This window comes from Oncorhynchus tshawytscha, linkage group LG19, assembly GCF_018296145.1.
Source record: "Oncorhynchus tshawytscha isolate Ot180627B linkage group LG19, Otsh_v2.0, whole genome shotgun sequence".
Taxonomy (NCBI): Eukaryota; Metazoa; Chordata; class Actinopteri; order Salmoniformes; family Salmonidae; genus Oncorhynchus; species Oncorhynchus tshawytscha.
The window spans coordinates 12800715-12823492 of NC_056447.1; the positions used below are offsets into that span (position 1 = coordinate 12800715).

Below are 22778 nucleotides of genomic sequence, written 5' to 3' on the forward strand. Positions count from 1 at the left end.
AATCCAAATGCTGCTCCCTATCCTATAGTAAAGACACAACATAGAAGTTAACTATCATTAAATTGATGACAGCTTTATCAAAGATTCCCTGTAATTAGTACACCGCGATCAAAGTAATTAATCGTGTAACTAATTAACTAGGAAATAGGGGCCACCAAGGAAAGTATTCAGATTAAAGTTATAATTTCCCAATATAACCTTTCAGATATTTTCATATCTGATCAATAGTCTTCTGATTAATTATTTATTTAGTTTACCTCACGCTAGTCTCATTCCAAACATCGTAAATTGTTGCCCATCCTGCACGAACCCAGTCATGACTATGAGTCATCCATACATCAATTGTCTTAAATCATTTATTACTAAGTAATGCACAGCAATGCATAAACAAACAGTAAATATGGTTACATAAAATGAGAGAATGTGCCCTAGTGGGCTGAACCAACATGGCAGCTTGTTAGACAGCGGGGCAATGGTGGGTTGACTAAGAAGTCCCTACAGAGTTAATTATAACAATTTAAAATGCTAATCCCTTACACATGAACGCTCACTCATTCTAGAACAATTGCAATCAATATATATATTTATGCTCAGTGTGTCGTCTTGATCGCTGGTGAAAAGTTCATTTATTTTGCAGAATTGTCCGTTTCTCTCCATCGGTTGTGGTTAGAGGATTGTTCCGTCACATTCGTTATAGAATGGATGTTTCGGCGGTTGTCGTTCTTCTCGTTCAATGATGCCGAATTCCTAGCTGCAGACTAGTAATTAGTATCAAAGACTTATTCTTATTCTGTCGGTATCGATAGTCTAAGAGTTTTAACCGCGTGGTATGGTTAAAAGATTCAGCAATGGTCTACAACCTTCAGTCCCTCTCCTACTGGAGAAAAACATGGTCTGCTGATAATTTCTCAAAGTGGGGTTTTATTCAGAGTGGCAGAAGAGGGATGTCCCAGGATGTCTTACCCTAACTGGGCTCGGGGGCAGTCCTCTGATTTAGTTCAAATCAAAAGGGAATTGTATTTTCCTTCATTAAACAGTCCACAATCATATTACACCATTATTCAAACAGTATCATCCTCACTCATTCATCTTAAACAACATTTAGATGTAAACCTCATATCTGAGGCTTTCATATAAACAGAGTTATGGTAATGTGGCCACACTGTCTCTCTTGAGCTTCCCAAGTTGTGACAAACGCACCAGTTCGTAGCTGGATTCTTCGCCGATCTTTTACACTTTCTCTGGAACATGAAATTTGTTCGTACCTCATGTTCTGTGAGGTGGAAGAATTTCCTTTGTCTCCATGAAACTGATTCTCTATAACTGTGTGTCCATGAGGCAGGGTCTTCCTTAGGAATTTACGACCTCACTCTGCCCACAGCAGTCTGGTTGTAGAAGCAGAGAGCAGGGGATGGTGCTCGATGAACTCAGAGGGCAACATCATGACAACTTGTCCTGCGTTGCATATAATCAATGCGGTGCCTGTTAATTTGTCATTGAATAAAAGCCTACTTCACCAAACGGGTGATTTAACAAGCGCATTCGTGAAAAAAGCACTGTCGTTGCACCAATGTGTACTTAACCATAAACATCAACGCCTTTTAAAATCAATACACAAGTATATATTTTTAAACCTGCATATTTAGTTAATATTGCCTGCTAACATGAATTTATTTTAACTAGGGAAACTGTCACTTCTCTTGCGTTCTGTGCAACAGAGTCAGGGTATATGCAGCAATTTGTGCCGCCTGGCTCGTTGTGAACGCCATTTCTTCCTAACAAAGACAGCCAATTTTGCCAAACGGAGGATGATTTAACAAAAGCACGTTCATGAAAAAAGCACAATCGTTGCACGAATGTACCTAACCATAAACATCAATGCCTTTGTTAAAATCAATACACAGAAGTATATATGTTTTAAACCTGCATATTTATTTAAACGAAATTCTTGATAGCAGGCAATATTAACTAGGCAAATTGTCACTTCTCTTGCGTTCATTGCACGCAGAGTCAGGGTATATGCAACAGTTTGGCCCACCTGGCTCGTAGCAAACTAATTTGCCAGAATTTTACATAATTATGACATAACATTGAAAGTTGTGCAATGTAACAGCAATATTTAGACTATTTTAGGGATGCCATCAGTTAGATAAAATGAGGAACGGTTCCGTATTTCACTGAAATAATAAACGTTTCGTTTTCGAAATGATAGTTTCCGGATTTGACCATATTAATGACCTACGGCTCATATTTCTGTGTGTTATAATTAAATCTATGATTTGATAGAGCAGTCTGTCTGAGCGGTGGTAGGCAGCAGCAGGCTCGTAAGCATTTATTCAAACAGCACTTTCCTGCGTTTTTGCCAGCAGCTCTTCAATGCTTGAAGTACAGCGCTGTTTATGACTTCAAGCCTATCAACTCCTCAGATTAGGCTGGCAAATACTAAAGTACCAATTAGAACGTCCAATAGTCGAAGGTGTATATGAAATACAAATGGTAAAGAGAGACCTAGTCCTATAATAACTACATCCTAAAACTTATTCTCTGGGAATATTGAAGACTCATGTTAAAAGGAACCACCAGCTTTCATGTTCTGAGCAAGGAACTTAAACGTTAGCTTTTTTACATATTGCACTTTTACTTTCTTCTCCAACACTTTGTTTTTGCATTATTTAAACAAAATTAAACATGTTTCATTATTTGAGACTAAATAGATTTAATTGATGTATTATATGAAGTTAAAATACTTGTTCATTCAGTATTGTTGTAATTGTCATTATTTCAAATAAATAAATATATATATATATTATATATCTCTCTCTATATATATATAAATAATCAGATTAATCGGTATCTGCTTTTTTTTTGGTCCTCCAGTAATCGGTATCGGCATTGAAGAATCATAATCGGTCGACCTCTAGTCATTCTGGCCAAACAGTTCTATTTGCCGCTCAGCAAGGAAGAAGCCACTGCTCCATAACCGGAATTAAAAAGCCAGACTACGGTTTGCAACTGCACATGGGGACAAATATCTTACTTTTTGGAGAAATATCCTCTGGTCGGATGAAACAAAAATGGAACTGTTTGGCCATAAATGACCATCGTTATGTTTGGAGGAAAAAGAGGGAGGCTTGCAAGCCGAAGAACACCATCCCAACCGTGAAGCAAGGGGGTGGCAGCATCATGTTGTGGGGGTGCTTTGCTGCAGGAAGGAGTGGTGCACTTCATAAAATAGATGGCATCAGGAGGAAGTAAAATTATGAGGAGATATTGAAGCAACATCGCAAATGGGTCTTCCAAATGGACAATGACCCCAACCATTCTTCCAAAGTTGTGGCAAAATGGCTTAAGGACAACACAGTTGAGGTATTGGAGTGGCCATCACAAAGCCCTGACCTCAATCCAATAGGACATTTGTGCAGAACTGAAAAAGTGTGTAAGCAAGGAGGCCTACAAACCTGACTCAGTTACACCAGCTCTGTCAGGAGGAATGGGCCAAAATTCACCCAACTTATTGTGGAAGGCTACCCGAAATGACGTTTGACCCAAGTTAAACAATTTAAAGGCAATGCTACCAAATACTAATTGAGTGTACTGTATGTGAACTTCTGACCCACTGGGAATGTGGTGAAATAAATAATTGTCTCTACTATTCTGACATTTCACTTAAAATAAAGCGGTGATCATAACTGACCTAAGACAGTAAAAATGTTGTATGATTAAATGTCAGGAATGGTCAAAACTAAGTTTAAATGTATTTGGCTAAGGTGTATGTAAACTTCCGACTTCAACTGTACCCGTCTGCGGTCTATATGAGATCAATGTGACGCTTAGATTGCACGCAGTTGGACTTTAACTAATTCTGTGACTTCTGAAGGTAATTGGTTGCACCATAACTTATTGAGGGACTTCATAGCGAAGGGGGTGAATACATATGTACGCACCGCCTTTCAGTTAGTAATTTTCTAGATCTTTTTTTAGAAAGTAACTGATCATGTGCAAAGCATTTCGTTATCAGCTGTATGTGTGTTGGTGAAGTCCTTTTTCTTTTCTCATGCTCTTTCTTACATGGCCTTCTCTCTCCATTTGGTCTTACAAGCTGTCATATCGGTTTAGTTCACTAGGGACCTTTCTTTGCATTGGATTAGTAACCAATAACTCAACAGTGTATGTAATTATTTAGTTAGCTAGTAAATAAATAATTAAACCAATTTGTGTATCGCTGATTCATTTATGCTAGGGTTCTTGCAGATATCCAAAGATTTTGCACAATTCAAATGAGACTTATAGGAGAGAACAATTCCTTGATGGCTGAAATGTAGGCGATATATATTTTAGAGTTAATTCGAAAAAGGTAACTCATGAAACAAACTTAAGTGGTGCCCCAAGATTGCTGATGTGGTTATTGTTACATGAGTAAATTAATCATCGTAAAAAATTTAACATTGTTTTATCAAATCGATTATCATCACATTAATGATAGCCAAAGACATGACACTACCAAGTGAATAGTGGTCTGTGAGATAGTCTAGGCCTTAAAGCTAGTCAATTGGAGTGTGCTGATCTTTGTTTGGTGCCTGCATGGAAGGATGTCCCAGCAAGCTTTTCTCCCCAGTGGTTGGTTGTTAGGCAGGAGTCATACAAAAAGCTCTCTCCTGCCAAAGGGATTACAGAGGGAGAACAACAAAACCACATGCCCGCTCCATGACTCAACATCACCATCTTGTCATATCAGGCCAATGCGATCCGCATACAACACCTCCTTTATGGCATGCGGCAGCACTCTTTATTCCCCTCTGTGCTCCATGTGTTTTTATCATTATCCCTTTCCCTCCCCCTCCATCACTTTACATTTCCAAATCAAGGATACTCTTGATAGGACATTTTATAAATATTGCCAAGGCCAAGTCACTTGTTTGACCAGCTTTTCAAAACACTTCATGGCTTCCGACGTGACTGCTACGGGCGGTAATCATTTAGGCAGGTTACCTTCGCTTCCCTGGGCACATGGACTATGGTGGACTGCTTGAAACTACATGTAGGTATTATAGACTTGGTCAGGGAGGGGTTGAACATGTCAGTGAAGACACTTGCCAGTTGGTCCGCACATGCTTTGAGTACACGTCCTGGTAATCTGTCTGGCCCCACAGCTTTGAATTTTGACCTGTTTAAAGGTCTTTCCCACATCGGCTACGGAGAGCGTGATCACGCAGTCGGCCGGAACAGCTGGTGCATTCATGCATGCTTCAGTGTTGATTGCCGCATTTAGCTCGTCTGGTAGGTTCGTGTCACCCGGCTAGGTTTCCCTTCGTAGTCTGTATTAGTTTTCAAACCTTGCCACATTCACTAATATTGACTTACTTCTTGCAGCAGGCATTATAGAAAATTGACAGTTCTCAAAAACAATCTCTCAATCATAAGCCCACGTGCTAATGATTAGCTAGCTGATCTTTATATTTCAAGTTTAGCCAACTTAGATCTATTTGCTAGCTAACAAGGCAGAACAGTTGAATAGTCATACACACCCTTCTGTCTGTCTCCTACTGTTTGAATAGCATTCTAGCCTGTCTACTTTGTTCAGATTTGAAATCAAGTGGCTTACCTTATTTCTCACAATGATTGCACATTTATAAGACAGACTTGACAGGTAGTATAACAGTCTTTGGCTAAAATGCTTCTAGCAGTATGTGGTACAGCAATACCATGTGTGACAAACTAAGCATTTAGTTTAAATTTAAATCTGTTATTTTACCAGGTAAATTGACTGAGAACACGTTCTCATTTGCATCAACGACTTGGGGAATGGTTCCAGGGGAGAGGAGGGGGATGAATGAGCCAATTGTAAACTGGGGATTATTAGGTGACCGTGATGGTTTGAGGGCCAGATTGGGAATTTAGGTACATACATTAACATTCCAGAGTAACTACAATGTTGTTAATCCATCCTACTTTTTCTCTTAACACAGCCATTAAATTTGAACTCTTTTAATCATCATTGGCCTTATGGGGAAATCCCTGAGCTGTTTCCTTCTTCTCCGGCAACTGAGTTAGGAAGGGTGCCTGTCTTTGTAGTGACTGTGTGTATTGATACACCATCCAAAGTGTAATTAACTGCACCATGCTCAAAGGCATATTCAATGCCTGCTTTTTAATTATTATTTTTTACCCATCTACCAATAGATGCCCTTTGTGGAAAACCTCCCTGGTCTTTGTCTTAAGCTGTGCTTGAAATCCACTGCTTGACTGAGGAACCTTTACAATTATCAGTATGTGTGAGGTGTAGAGCTGAGGTAGTCATTCAAAAATCATGTTTCACACTAATGCACACCGAGTGAGTCCATGCAACTTATTTAGACATTGTTTTACCTCATGAACTTATTTAGGCTTGCCATAACAAAAGGTTTGAATACTTATTGACTCAAGATATTTCAGCTTCTCAATTTGTAATTAATTTGTAAATGGTTAAAAACATTTTTTTTTAAATCCACTTTGACAATCTGGGGTATTGTGTATAAGATCAGTGACGCAAAATCTCAATTCAATCGATTTTTAAGTTCAGGTTGTAACACAAGATGTAGAAAAAGTCTAGGAGTGTGAATACTTTCTGAAGGCACTGTGTATACAGATCTCTGGTGTAAATAGGAAGGTGCACCTAGCACAGAAGGAGATGAGACCAAAAGGACCACATGAGAACAAGCGGGCATAAACACTCATTTAAAAAAAAAAAAGCGTTTGGAATATTGCGCTAAAACATAAGTCCAAATGAATTGAATGAATTCGATATATCGCCTAGCCCTATGCTCACCCCGTCTCTCTCAAGAAGGCTGGCAGTCAGGCATCGTACCGCTCAATGTCCTCTTCTACCCTTCTCCCTCCTTCTATCGCTCTTTCACACCATGTACCCTATTGAACAACCTCTGACCTACCACTAACATTCCCTCTGAGTTTTTTTCTTTTCCCTGCCCCTACCAGTCTTTTTGGTTAATGTGTGGGTGTGGTAGGTACAGACTTGAAACATGCAATGTGGCCTGTTCATATGTAGCACACTTAACTGTGGAGAAAAGGGAACTCTCTTAAGTGTACTCAAACTAGGATGCTGTATGGAGGAATGGTGTAACAGCCCAGTATTGGCACGGCGGAGATGAACGATCTGTTGTCATTGAACTGAATTCGCCCAAGAAGCTCAACTCTTTCTTACACACACACACTGCTCATTGCATGTCCAGCCAATGAATGTTGCTGATTCTTCTTGCCACACTGTCATTGATTGCCGCTCTCTCCTCACCCTCCCTCTCTCTCATTGCAGGAGAGCACATACAGTCACTGTGCTTTTCATTCTCACGTGTGTGTTGGTCTATGTCACTCTGTTGGAGGAGACACCCCAGGATACGACGTACAACACGAAAAGGTCAGCCATTCGGTTACGCACACACGATGTCTCTTCTATAATCTTATATAATCATGCAGCACGGTGACACACACTTAGTCACGACTGCTTGTGTGAAAGGAATCACTTCCACCTCGAACAGCCAGTCACCTTCAGCCCAGCTGGCTTGTAGCAGAGTCAGCACAGTCTTTTAGGTTCCTCCTTTATTTTTAGCTTTAACTGTTCAGTTCTTGAGCACTTTTTTGAAATGTCAAAATAGATATTGCACGGTAACACGTGCTCAACTCTTACTAAGTTCTGTAGCGTAAAGATGCTGTGAAGCCTAGTAAAAATCACACTATTATGAAAGAAATGGCCAGCACTCAAGCAAATTAAATATTAATGGCTGTTGGAGAATACATCGAAGATTGCAAGGCATAGATATAATGTAGGAAAAAGCTAGGTATTGACTAATGGATGCTTTGGGGAGCAGAGGACTGTTTCTATTCCCACCCCCCTGCTTTGGTACTAGTCATTAACATATACTTTTTTTTTTTTGTACGTTTTGTGACTATGATGTAAGTAAGAACTTTAAGAGCCTTTGCATGGTCTTAAGCCATTTCAGTGAGTTTGGCGAGCAGAGGAATTTGGCAGCATTGGGGAGTCTTCAGACGGAGGAAGTGTGTTTGCACGCTTGTTTCTGTGTGTAGTATTAGTGTTGGTGTTACTTAGGAAGGCGTTAACCCCAACCAGCTATTCTTGTTATCTGTACTGACAATCCGATGGTCATTAACGGGATTTGCCGTGGTCAGCGAGGCCCAGCTCGCCTGGGAGATTAGAGCCCACTACAACTTCTTCCCCCGGGTCACAACCGACGCCACTACCCTACTGCATGCCTGGTTGAATGCCTTCACCTGAATGCACTGATCCCCTGGGGGTGGTTGTCTCACGCACCTAGGCTTTCTCACCTTTTCGCCTCTTCAGTCATGTACACTGACATGATGGGTACAGCTAGCATGCCACACGTACTCAGCTTGCCTGGGCCCTGCCCTGAACTTGCCTGGTCTTCCACCTCAACTTGCTCTTTCACCCACCTTGACCTACAGAACAACCTCTAAGGAGGGCTGAAAGTAAAATGATGATTTAATGCTCTTTAGCCAAAACATGGGTCAAATAATGACATTTTAATGCAAACCATGAATTCCAGTCCATGTATCTAGATGTCATAATATTCTAAATGTATCTTTTTAGTCATCCTGTAAAGAGGACTGAGCTGTATGTGAGTTTATCATTAGTTCTATTTACTGAAGTCTGCTTGTGTTTTCTACCAGAGGGATTGTGGCCAGCATCCTAGTGTTCCTCTGCTTTGGAGTGACACAAGCCAAAGATGGCCCATTCACCAGACCACATCCAGGTAACACAACCTCCAGCTGCAGTGCAAATACTCTTCACATTTCTGCTTTGTCGTGCTGTTGTACTTCAGTGAATACGAGCCTGCCAAGCCTTTTGATACGTAGGCTAAGTGCATTGACATGGGACACGCTCGCAGCAAAACTACATCCTGTCCAAAGAGACACCGTTAGTGAGTCAACATGGTCACTTTTACACTTTGAAAGAAAAAAAAGAGGGATTTAATGCTTTTGTGAAACTGAAAACCTGTCATTCTTCCCAGATATGGCTTGCGGTGAATCGCTGCTTTCAAAGATGGTGGTGCTGCAGCACTGTGCACATGTCAAACATAAAAAGTTGTCAACTGCCGGGGCAAGCGCAGGTGTAAAACAAACTCTGTAATGGAGTATTGCTCTCCGGTCTTATTTTTATATTTCACCTTTATTTAACCAGGTTAGGCCAGTTGAGAACAAGTTGTCATTTACAACTGCTACGTTTGCCAAGATAAAGCATAGCAATTCAACACAGAGTTAGACATGGAATTAACAAACATACATTCAATAATACGGTAGAAAAATCTATATACAGTGTGTGCAAATGTAAGATTTAGGGAGGTAAGGCAATGAATAGGCCGTAGTGTTCGTCGTAATTACAATTTAGCAATTAAACAGTGGAGTGATGGATGTGCAGATGATGAATGTGCAAGTAGAGATACTGGTGTGAAGAGCAGGTCTGTTCTTCCTCTGAAAATGTCTTCAGTGGGGAGAGAAAGAATGCATGTCTGCTTCTAGATCAATATAGATGTTTGGAGGCACAGCAATGGAGTGGGCCATGAAGACTATCCTGACTGTGTGTGAAGTACATACAGATTACATACACTGTATCAGATTACATTACAATGGAGTGGGCCATGAAGACTACCCCGACTGTGTGTGACGTACATACAGATTACATACACTGCATCAGATTACATAGGGTTTACAATACATCCGCCAAATCCAGATTCATACGTCGGACTGCCAGATGGTGAAGCGTGATTTGTCACTCCAGAGAACACATTTCCACTGCTCCAGAGGCCAATGGCGGCGAGCTTTACTCCACTCCAACCAATGCTTGCCGTTGCACATGGTGATTTTAGGCTTGTGTGCGGCTTCTCGGTCATGGGAAACCATTTCATGATGCTCCCAACAAACAGTTCTTGTGCTGACATTGCTTCCAGAGGCTGTTTGGAACTCGGCAGTGAGTGCTGCAACCGAGGACAGACGCTTTTTACACGCTTCAGCACTCTGCAGTCCCGTTCTGTGAGCTTGTTACCTACCACTTTGCGGTTGAGCTGTTGTTGCTCCTAGACGTTTCCATTTCACAATAACAGCACTTAGAGTTGACCGGGGCAGCTCTAACAGGGCATACATTTTACGGGTGTGGCTGAAATAGCCAAGTCCACAAATTTTAAGGGGTGTTCACATGCTTGTGTGTGAGTATATAGTGTATCTATACTGATCAAAAAGTGTATTTCTCTCAAATTTTGTGCACAAATTTGTTTCTATTCCTGTTAGTGAGCATTTCTCCTTTGCCAAGATAATCTATCCACCTGACAGGGGTGGCATATCAAGAAGCTGATTAAACAGCATGATCATTACACAGGTGCACCGAGTGCTGGGGACAATAAAATGCTACTCTAAAATGTGCAGGTGCACACAAGACAATGCCACAGATGTCTAATGTTTTGAGGGAATTGGCATGCTGACTGCAGGAATGTCCATCAGAGCTGTTTCCAGAGAATTGAATTTTAATTTCTCTACCATAAGTGGCCTCTAATGTCGTTTTTGAGAATTTTGCAATATGTTCAACCGCAGATCAAGTGTAACCAAGCCAGCCTAGGACATCCACTTCCGGCTTCTTCACCTACGGCATGGTCTGAGACTAGCCACCCAGACAGCTGATGAAATTGTGGGTTTGCACACCATAGAATTTCTGCACAAACTGTCAGGAACCGCCTCTGGGAAGTTAATCTGCATGCTCGTCATCCCCACCAGGGTCTTGACCTGACTGCTGTTTGGCGTCGTAACCAACTTCAGTGGGCAAATGCTCACTTTCAATGGCCACTGGTACGCTGGAGAAGTGTGCTCTTTACGGATGAATCCTGATTTCAACTGTACCGGGCAGACTGCGTGTGTCGTGTTGGCAAGCGGTTTGCTGATGTCAACGTAGGGACCAGAGTGCCCCATGGTGACAGTGGGGTTATGATATGGGCAGGCATAAATTGGACAACGAATTCAATTGCATTTTATCGATTTGCAATTTGAATGCACAGAGATACCGTGACGACATGCTGAAGCCCATTGTCGTGCCATTCATCCATCACCTCATGTTTCAGCATAATGCACATTCTCATGTCGCAAGGATCTGTACGCAATTCCTGGGAAATTAAAATGTCCTTTCTTCCATGGCCTGCTCACCAGACATGTCACCCATTGAGTACGTTTTGGATGCTCTGGATTGACGTGTACAGCAGTGTTTTCCAGTTCCCGCCAATATCCAGCAACTTCGCACAGCCATTGAAGAAGAGTGGGACAACATTCCACAGGCCACGAACAGCCTAATCAACTCTATGCAAAGGAGATGTCGTGCTGCATGAGGGAAATGGTGGTCACACCAGATACTGACTGATCCACGCCCCTACATTATTTATTTATCTGTGACCAACGATGCATATCTATCTGTATTCTGTCAAGTGAAATGCATAGATTAGGGCCAAATCTGTTATCTGTGACTAACAATTTCAATAACAATAATGATTTGAGCCTACTTATACATAATTACACAATCATAAGAATAAATAATTAATTTAGCATTTGTTTTTAAACAACCTAAAATAAGAACTCTATAATGTTAATCATAAATTGATAAATAAGTGCTATGCTTATAGCACGCTATATTTCTATGATCATATAAAACATGCGTCTTGTTAATATGTAGGTGGTATGTAGCCTATAACAATGTTGGAAAAGATTTGTTTCATTTGGTCTTGTATTCTGTTAGCACAGTATGTATTAATTCATATGATCTCATATTAGAAGTGATGTTCTCTACACTGACAGTTGTTTTAACTTGGTAATTTTGTTAGGCATGTTTTTCACTCAAGTGTTGGAAAATTACAATTCATGATCACAATTGCAATATCTGGCCCCCCCAAAAAATTGCTATTTCTTTTGTCCAAATCGTGCAGCCTTACTGCAGAGACAGATTTAGCCTTTTCCTAGTGTGTTGTTTCAAGCACCACCAGTTGAACAACTTTTAGTTTATTTAATCGCAGCATGTGCATTGGTCAGGAACAGTGGAAACTGGGAATTTGTCTTTTACAATTTATCCCATTCAGCTGTGAAACTCTGAATTGCACAATTCAATCTGAACATTTACCATATCAGCAATATGTTTCATGTCCTACCTGAAATTAAACCTGTCTGATCCTCTGTTGTGGTAACGTCACAGGTGCATATTTTTCCAAGTCACATCCCAATCTTAGGAGATCAGACATAACATAGTATGTAGAGTCAGATGAGCTGAACTGTGAGTACATCCATTTCTGTGAGGATCTCGTTATTCCCAAAAAGAAAGTCTCAACGTCTTCCCCAATAATAAACCGTGGGTAACTCTGGAATTAAAAATGTTTTTGAATCGGGTAGCACTAATGAGAAAATGAAAAATATTCCAAGAGAAAATAAAATATTCCAAGGCAACTCAAAAGCAAAATCAAGGAGTGCAAGGCAGCATACAAAGACAAAAATGAAAACCTTTTCAAGGACAGTGGGAAAGCCTGGCAAGGGCTACAAACCATTACAGGCTACAAACCAAAGAGCCATTGTAAACTCAGCAAAAAAGGAAACGTCCCTTTTTCAGGACCCTGTCTTTCAAAGATAATTAGTAAAAATCCAAATAACTTCACAGATCTTCATTGTAAAGGATTTAAACACTTTTTCCCATGCTTGTTCAATGAACCATAAACAATTAATGAACATGCACCTGTGGAACGGTTGTTAAGACACTAACCACTTACAGGGAGTAGGCAATTAAGGAAACTTAGGACACTAAAAGAGGCCTTTCTACTGACTCTGAAAAACACCAAAGAAAGATGCCCAGGGTCCCTGCTCAGCTGTGTGAATGTGCCTTAGGCATGTTGCAAGGAGGCATGAGGACTGCAGATGTGGCCAGGGCAATAAATTGCCATGTCCGTACTGTGAGACGTCTAAGACAGCGGTACAGAGAGACAGGACGGACATCTGATCATTCTCACAGTGGCAGACCAAGTGTAACAACAACTGCACAGGATTGGTACACCCAAACATCACACCTGCAGGGCAGGTACAGGATGGCGAACAACTGCCCAAGTTACACCAGGAATGCACAATCCCTCCAGTGCTCAGACTGTCTGCTGTAGGCTGAGAGAGGCTCGACTAAGGGCTTGTAGGCCTGTTGTAAGGCATCACCGGCAACAACGTCGCCTATGGGCACAAACCCACCTTCGCTGGACCAGACAGGACTAGCAAAAAGTGCTCTTCAGTGACTAGTCATGGTTTTGTCTCACCAGGGGTGATGGCCAGATTTGCATTTATAGTTGAAGGAATGAGTGTTACACCGAGGCCTGTACTCTGGAGCGGGCAGATTTGGAGATGAGGGGCTGTCTTGGTCTGGGGCGGTGTGTCACAGCAGCATCGCACTGAGCTTGTCATTGCAGGCAATCTCAACACTTAGGGCCACTAACCATTTTTGTTAGCTATTTAAGTAGTCCTACTCATACCTACTCATTTGTTTACTACAGGTGATGGATAGATGGTCCGTTTAACCATTTTGTTAGCTATTTAAGTAGTCCTTTACTGTTTTCCGTTAACCCCGTAGAGTCGATTGACTCACCAGTGTGCCAATCTAAGTTATATTTTTAAAAATCCCATCAAAATGTGTCAGTTTAAACTGAAGATATCTGTCACGGGACTCATCTGAAGGTAACCGGTACCGGTAAAAAAAGGAATGAAGTATGAAGGTAGTTTTGTGAGTTATTTTTATATCTGCTAGATTTAGGACAGATGCATCAACCTGGTTTCTTATGATACATTTTTGGACTGTCCTTTTTGCCATTTATGAATGTGTTATTCAATGTGTGTCTGTGGGATTTAGTAGTAAAGGCCAAAATCTATATTGTTTGGATACCTGAGGGGTCCTAAAATTCTAAATCACATCGCTGAATGATCGATAGACCATCTTAAAACAATTCCATATGTCAGCTTAGCACTCCCGCCTCCTCCAATGTCTTAGACTCTAAAGAATTAACAAGGAAAGCACCTTGTGGATGTCCCAGGAGTGTAGATTATGCTAAAATGTATAATATTTTGTTATCTCTCTCTCTTTCTCTCCAGCATACTGGCGCTTCTGGCTATGTGTCTCCGTTGTCTACGAGCTGTTCCTTATCTTTGTGCTGTTCCAGGTGGGTCGATTGCACCAACACGTACACACACCCAAGCACTGAATTGTTTGCGCTATTATAGTTGCAATAGAATTGTTTGAATGAATAATCACTCCAATCAGCTTTGAAATACAGAGGCAAGTTCTCTCTGAGAGCACTGCCAACTAGGTCTTTTTTAGTAAAGCGGGACAATCAAAAGGGAAAAGGATCAATGACATGATTAGATGCGGAATGGATCTGAAGGGACTTAAAATGAAGAGAACACATCTTCCAGAAAATAGTTAACTTCTCTATGTACATAGAGAAGTTATGTTCAAAGTATACTGAACAAAAATCTAAACGCAACTGCAGCATTTTCAACAATTTTACTGAGTTAAAGTTCATATAAGGAAATCAGTCAATTGAAAGAATTAAATTAGGCCATAATCTATGGATTTCACATGACTGAGCAGGTGAGCAGCCATGGGTGGGCCTGGGAGTCAGGCCCAGCCAATCGGAATGAGTTTTTCCCCACAAAAGGGCTTGATTACAGGTAGAAATGCTCCTCAGTTTCATCAGCCGTCTGATGATCCCGCAGGTAAAGAAACCAGATGTGGAGGGCCTGGGCTGGCGTGGTTACACGTGGTCTGCGGTTGTGAGGCCGGTTGGATGTACTGCCAAATTTTCTAAAACGAAATTGGAGACGGTTTATGGTAGAAATTAACATTCCATTCTTTGGCAACAGCTCTGGTGGACATTCCTGCAGTCAGCATGCCAATTGCACACTCCCTCAACTTGAGGCATCTGTGGCATTGTGTTGTGTGACACAACTGCACATTTTAAAGTGGCCTTTTATTGTCCCCAGCACAAGGTGCACCTGTGTAATGATCATGCTGTTTAATCAGCTTCTTGATATGCCACCCCTGTCAGGTGGATGGATTATCTTGGCAAAGGAGAAATGTTCACACACAGGGATGTAAAAAAAAATGTTTGCACAACATTTGAGAGGGAAGCCTTTTGTGTGTCTGAAACATTTCTGGGGTCTTTTATTTCAGCTCATGAAACATGGGACCAACACTTTACATGTTGCGTTTGTTTTTGTTCAGTATACATAGACAAGTACTAAATACTATCTATTTGTGTATACTTAATTTACCCTCATTCATTAGACGGTCCGTGATGGGAGACAGTTTATGAAGTACATTGACCCCAAACTGGGGGTAGCCCTGCCGGAGAGGGACTATGGCGGCAACTGCCTCATATACGACCCGGGGAACACCACCGACCCCTGGCATAACATCTGGGTAAGACACGTGCGCGCACACATTAACCTGTAGCACAACAGCAATGGTGACACCTGCAAGGGACTGTGACACTAAAGACATTTCTCTTTCTCGGTGTGTGTGTGTGTCTCTCTTTCGCTTTCTAGGTGACTCTCTCGCTTGCGCTCTCTCTCGCTCGCTTTCTCGCTGTCTTGCTCGACGGAGTAATACTTCACTCAGGGCTCCTACTGGGTTCCCTTAAGCCAACAGACTGCCCTAGTGGACTGTACACTCAAATGTTGGCGTTCTGTGGGCTTTTTAATTTTGTAACCATAAATTCCACTCATTAATCACTAATTTCCACAGATATTTCAATATACTGTTGTCCGCGTCAAACAAGGTTCTCAGTTCTTTGTTAACATGGTTGTAAAAGGGCCGTCCCAAAGATCACTGTTGACAAAGGTTAAAAAATATTACACAAATGCTATTTTTGCAGGACAAGATGGATGGCTTTGTCCCCGCTCACTTTCTTGGCTGGTATATTAAGGTGGGTCTGAGTAGTGTACTGTATTTTAAGCCTATATTTCATGCTTGATTAGCATTAATACTGGATTAAAGGTAGAGTTGGCAATATGACGACATCATACACAGTGGTGGGCAACTGCTTACAGGAAGCCACAACATTCACGTCTCCCATCTCCCTCCCTTCTTCTGTCAGACACTTGTGATCAGAGACTGGTGGATGTGTATGATCATCAGCGTCATGTTTGAGTTCCTGGAGTACAGTCTGGAGCACCAGCTTCCCAACTTCTCTGAGTGCTGGTGGGACCATGTATGTACCTCTTCTTCATAACACACGAGGATATGTTTGTCCACTGTTGAGTTTGGATAATGGATGTTTGATACTAGGAGGCAATTCAAAGCAACTGACTTTACTGAATTTCCAGTGTCTGTGAGTTGAATGTAAAAAAATATATATAATGTTTTTGACCTTTTTTATTTAAGTAAGGCAAGTTGAGGACAAATTCTTATTTACAATGACTGCCTAGGAACAGTGGGTTAATTGCCCTGTTCAGGGGCAGAACGACAGATTTTTACCTTGTCAGCTCGGGGCTTCAATCTAGCAACCATTCGGTTACTGGCCCAACACTAAACACTAGGCTACCTGCCGCCCCGTCAGTAGATCGGTCTCCCTGTAAGTAGATACTGAATGATGTGTGCAAAAAGCTTGAGTTAGGATTTTGTCTATAGAGAATGCGGAATGCCATGTCTTGTTCTGTGAATCCTAAATGTCATGTCTGTCTTTCCAGTGGATAATGGATGTGCTGGTGTGTAATGGCCTGGGGATCTACGCTGGGATGAAGACCTTAGGCTGGCTGTCTATGAAGCCCTACCAGTGGCAGGGACTGTGGAACATCCCCACATATAAGTACGCTGCCCACCTCCTGTCACCTTGGTTACGCTTCCTTAAGCTTGTGCACAAAGGAGTCCCAATGTCATAAGAGTTATAGATATGGCCGTTGTTTACTTAACTAATATTCTCCCATCAGAGTTTGTAGTAGTAGTTTTAAAAAAAAAAATGGAATGTTCTTATTAGGGATGGATAGTGTACGATATGTGTGTGTGTCTGTTAATCAGGGGGAAGATCAAGCGCATGGCCTTCCAGTTCACACCCTACAGCTGGGTCAAGTTTGAGTGGAAGCCTGCCTCCAACCTACGCAGGTGGCTGGCTGTCCTGGGAATCATCTTCATGGTGAGACTCTCTCTCTCTGTTGCTCGCTCTCGCTCTCATTCCTCACTTAACTCTTTGTCGACTGTCACTCTCTGTCTAGGTTGCGCTCTCACTTTCACTCTCACCCACACTAAATCTGTCGCTTATCTCTCTCTACTCAAGTCTTCCTCTGACCTGTAATCTCTCTGCAATCTCCCTGCCTGTCTCTCCATCTCTCTCTCCCTTCTCTCTTGTTATCTCTGTTAGTTCCTGCTGGCGGAGCTGAACACCTTCTACCTGAAGTTTGTGCTGTGGATGCCTCCGGAGCACTACCTGGTGTTGCTTCGCCTCGTCTTCTTTGTCAACGTGGGCGGAGTGGCCATGAGGGAGATCTACGACTTCATGGACGACCCGTGAGTATTAGTAACACTGTATTGTGGGCAGTGTGTCTTTATAACTGACGAGCAATTAAATCCTCCGTCCTCAATCAGGAAGTTCTATAGGAAACTGGGTCAGCAGGCATGGCTGGTGGCGGCCATCACCGTGACCGAGTTCCTCATCGTAGTCAAATATGACCCCAGGACCATCATGCTGCCCATCCCCTTCTTCGTCACCCAATGCTGGTTCCTCGGCATCGTCCTCATCCTCAGCTGGACATTGTGGCGCTTCTTCATCCGGTAAGCTGCCAACCAGTCTGCCTGTCTCCTCCTGTTGTAGAACATAGCAATAATGACAAGAAAGTGTATGAACTGGAGTCGTTCTGGTCTCTTCTGTTACCTGTGCCATGCAGACGTGCTTTGGTAACACTTAACATTCTGATTCATTTACTGAATTGATAAGAAATGCCTTGCATGAAATTCATGTTTATGAATACATTTATGTTGGTTCTTCATGGAAGCTTATGTTCATTAGCTGCCCATTTTATTATTTTAGTAATGTAATATGTTTTATTTTTTTTGTATGTTTTTTCCCTCACCTCCCCATATGGTATAATGGTTGTGTATGTTTTTTGCGTGGTTGAGTGCAATTTTTATTTTATGTTGCCCCCCTCCCCTCATGCTGGACGTGACTGGGTATATTAGCCCTGCATGTTAAAGCTTCTCGTCTGTTTTCTCCACCCCTCATTCTTAGCGGCAATGTTCATGTCCAGTGAGGTAGGTGTAGGAGCGAGGCTGTGCCTCTTCTCCTACGTAGCGGTGGTCTGCCGTTGGTGCCATCATCACCCACCACCTCACCTTCTCTGGAATCCAGAACGGATCCCTGTTTTCCTCCACAGAATCAATCCATCTCATGATGCGTGTTGTTTTCGGTTCTGCCGTGTCGTACTACTATCCTCTTCCTGTTTTTTTGTTTTGTTTTTCTGACCTCACACTCGGGCCTTTTTGTCTTTTCTCTCTCAGATTGTTCCTCAATTAGAAAAGGGTTTGATCAGTGAAAACACTAAATGAAGTGGAAGTTGTCAACTGCACACTTCAAAGTGCCATTCTGGAACATTTGGAAAGCTATGACTACAGTGCATTCGGAAAGTATTCAGATCCCTTTTTCCACAATTTGTTACGTTTACAGGCTTATTCTGAAATTGATAAAAGAGAAAATCCTCATCAATTTACACACAATGGCCCATAATGACAAAGCGAAAAGAGGTTTAGTAATTTTGGAAAATTTTATACAAAAAATATACAAAAACATACCTTATTTACGTAAGTATTCACTCTAAATTGAGCTCCGGTGCATCCTTTTTCCATTGATCATCCTTGAGATTTTTCTACAACATGATTGGAGTCCACCTGTGGTAAATTCAATTGATTGGACATGATTTGGAAAGGCGCACACCTGTCTGTATGAGGTCCCAGAGTTGACAGTGCATGTCAGAGCAAAAACTAAGCCATGAGGTCAAAGGAATTGTCTCTAGAGTGCCGAGACAGGATTGTGTCTAGGCACAGATCTGGGGAAGGGTACCAAAACATTTCTGCTGCATTTAAGGTCCCCAAGACAAGTGGCCTCCATCAGTCTTAAATGGAAGAAGATTGGAACCACCAAGTCTCTTCCTAGAGCTGGCCCCCACGCCAAACTGCGCAATTGGGGAGAAGGGCCTTGGTCAGGGAGGCGACCAGGAACCTGGTGGTCACTCTGACAGAGCTCCAGAGTTCCTCTGTGGATATGGGAGAACCTTCCAGAAGGACAACCATTTCTGCAGCACTCCACCAATCAGGCCTTTATTTTTAGAGTGGCCAGACAGAAGCCACTCCTCAGTAAACTCCTCAGTAAATTGTGACTTCGTGACAAGTCTCTGAATGTCCTTGAGTGGCCCAGCCAGAGTCGGGCCTTGAACCCGATCGAACATCTCAGGAGAGGTCTGAAAATAACTGCAGCAACGCTCCCCATCCAACCTGACAGAGCTTGAGAAGATCTACAGAGAAGAATGGGAGTAACTCTCCAAATACAGGTGTGCCAAGCTTGTAGTGTCATACCCAAGACTCGAGGCTGTAATCGCTACCAAAGGTGCTTCATCGAAGTACTGAGTAAATGGTCTGAATACTTATGTAAATTATTATTTTTTATTTTAAATACATTTGCAACAATTTGTAAACCTGTTTTTGCTTTGTCGTTATGGGTTATTGTGTGGATTGATGGGGGGGGGGGGAAACAATTTTAACAATTTTTGAATAAGGCTGTAACTTAATGAAATGTGGAAAAAGTGAAGGGGTCTGAATACTTTCCGAATGCACTGTATGACTGATGAATGATTATTTCCTGTAACATGCCATGTCACCCTGCAAGAAGTAGAAAAATGACTTGAAACTCAACGCTGGTTTTCTAAAGCTGACGTGTCATGTTATCTCTGAGGGCTTTTCTAACGATTCTCCCTGGCAAACGCAGTGTGGCCAACCCCCCTTCTGGAGAGCTACCCTCCTTCTGGAGAGAGATGGCTACCCTCCTTGGGTGCATGCAGTTTCTCAACTCTAGTCCTTTAGTACCCTCAGCGGTCAACATTTTTGCTTGAACACACATCATTCTACAAATCAGGAGCCGGGTAAGCTTGATTATCTGAATCCGGTGTGTTAAAGCAGGGCCGGAGCACACCCAGTAGCTCTCTACAAGAGCGTTGGCCATCCTGGCTGTATTACAGGAGCTTCAACCTGTCAGTCAGCATGCTGACCCCACCCACCATCCTCTGATAGCCAATCAGATCAGCAGCTCCTCACCCTGCACCTTCCACCAACTGTCTTCAGTCATGGTTCTGAAGCGTACAGAGGTGTATATATATATATATATATTACTTACAAATGCCCTGATTCTAAAGCACCCCCAATGGCCCATCCTCCCTAAGGGACAGTGTAGAATAGTAAGACATACAGCTGGGGAGGAGGAATATATATATATATATATATATATATATATATATTCCTCTGTACGCTTCAGAACCATGACTGAAGACAGTTGGTGGAAGGTGCAGGGTGAGGAGCTGCTGATCTGATTGGCTATCAGAGGATGGTGGGTGGGGTCAGCAAGCTGACTGACAGGTTGAAGCTCCTGTAATACAGGGACAAAAAAAAAAGAAGAAATGTGCTAACGTTTAGGCCTATGTAGGCTGGTGAACATCCTTATACGTGTGTGTGTGCCACTGTGTCCCCCTTGACTCTCCTCCTCTGCTCTACCCGCAGTGACATCACTCTCCGCTACAAAGATGCTCGCCGACGGAAGCAGGAGGTCACAGGGGACTGCGGCCGTCCCCATGGCAACGGTGGCACGGCAACCCCGTCGGGACGCAGCAAACTCAACGGCATCTCCGAGTCTCTCCGACACAGGAAGTCCTGAGAGGCGGAGCCTGCCGCTGGTAGGGGGTGGGGAAAGGGACAAAAAAAAAAGAGCCGCAAAGCGCTGCAGCGCAGGGCGCCTGGATCACAAGTGTAGTGTGTCTGGGGGAAGGGGGATGTTGTTCTTGTGCCTACCTGAACAGTGTCATAGTCATTCCTGTGCTGGCTTTTCACTGTTAACACTAATCACAGAACAAAACACCGAACAGGGATTGTGGTGTCAGCTAGCTATCCCATACTACAGGGATTTACCTCATGTACGTTCATTGTGTAATCGTGCTGGGAACTTTACGGGGGCAATTTTATTATTCTGTTATATGTTGAAATTTAATTGGGTCCAAAAAACATTTTTTTTTTTTGCAAAACTGGGATCACAAAGGGTATTGGGTTGGGACAGATGATGGATTTTGTTTTCACCGTGGCAGAATTATGTTAACTTAAAATGTAATCAGGAGGAAGTAAGGGTTGGGAGGGAGAGGAACCGAACCCCCCAAGGGGCCAGCAAACATACTTACAAGCTAAATAACAGCCAAAGCATTAAACAAATCCCTGTTCAAGCCATTTTCTGCTAAAGCAGGGATTCCCAAACTCTGTCCTGGGACCCCCCTGGGTGCATGGTTTTTTCCTCTAGCACTACACAGCTGACTCAAATGATCACCGTTTGATGAGGAGTTGGTTATTTGAATCAGCTGTGTAGTGCTATGGCAAAAAACAAACACCAGGGTCGCGTTTGGGGAAACCCTGGTCTAAACCATTTGGGCTGTGCCACTCAACCTGCGCTAGGGCAATTCAGTCCCAATGCCGTGGATTGCAATCGTTATATCCTAGTAACATGTGGTAATGATGGCTGTAACAGGACAGGCGATGGTATTCAAACCAAATTGGATGCAAAGGAGGGATGCAAAGCTGGCCAAAACGAGCTTTAAATACAGAATGAACATCTGTACAATTCTAAATATGTTTAAAGAATGCAGGGCACACAGTCATTGGAGAAATGTGAACCATGTCTGACACACCTGTATTTAATTAGGCTCTTTAATGTCTTAATTAATCACACTGGCGTCATTCATGGGAAATACGTCTCAGAATAGCCAAAAGCCAGGTGACGGGTAACAACTGGTGTGGGCTTTCAAGTTGAAGTGGTAGCTACAGTATTATATAACCCTTTGGCCCTCTCCGCACTGTTCATCATGGGCGACTATCAAGCCTAGATGACATGAAGGGACTGAGAGGTGTCCACATTGTGGATGTTGGCTACAGACTTAATCCACTTGTGTTGGTGATCACCCTCCCAATAAATAAGGGAGAGAAAAAAAGCACATCACAAAGATGAGACTAAAATGGGCAGCCTTTGCACTGCTCAATGGTGACTCTTGCTGGGACATGAACTTCGGCACCTTGATTCCATGTGTAATTACAAGCACCATCCAATGTAAAATAACTAGTTGTGAGTCGCAATAGGTATTTTTGTGTATGTCACTGGATGGAGAGTAGAAGACTTGTGCTAAATAGTTCCAAACTGGCTGATGTGACCTAGAACATGCTTAATGCCATTTATAATATATTGTGAATGTAAACCAGCTGCTCTAAACCTTAAAATAAGGCGGCTTCTCATTAAACACCAATTATTTAACATGTTATGTGGTGGTTATAAACTGGGCTGTAGTGCAACGTAGAATCAGAGGAGTTTGCCATTGAAGTCTATATATATAGTTCTCAAAAGTTTCCTTTTTTTTAATTGTAATGCTTTTCCTCTCTCCTTCCAGAAATGTTTCTGAAAATTATGGCATATGTA

At 42.3% G+C, this 22778-nt stretch overlaps 1 protein-coding gene across 2 annotated transcripts in view; it reads left to right on the forward strand.

Annotated features, from left to right (window-relative positions):
* The window catches only part of ptdss2 (phosphatidylserine synthase 2), a 34329-nt gene extending 13268 nt beyond the window's left edge, over positions 1-21061 (forward strand). For both annotated transcript variants that reach the window (XM_024379124.2, XM_024379125.2), the window contains exons 3-13: positions 7307-7408; positions 8698-8780; positions 14167-14234; positions 15362-15496; positions 15951-16001; positions 16173-16286; positions 16765-16883; positions 17093-17207; positions 17433-17578; positions 17657-17842; positions 20831-21061. In XM_024379124.2, coding sequence (XP_024234892.1) covers positions 7307-7408; positions 8698-8780; positions 14167-14234; positions 15362-15496; positions 15951-16001; positions 16173-16286; positions 16765-16883; positions 17093-17207; positions 17433-17578; positions 17657-17842; positions 20831-20984 — 1273 coding nt within the window. In that variant the 3' untranslated portion in view covers positions 20985-21061. The remainder of the gene's footprint in view (positions 1-7306; positions 7409-8697; positions 8781-14166; positions 14235-15361; positions 15497-15950; positions 16002-16172; positions 16287-16764; positions 16884-17092; positions 17208-17432; positions 17579-17656; positions 17843-20830) is intronic.
* The last annotated feature ends 1717 nt before the right edge of the window (positions 21062-22778 follow it).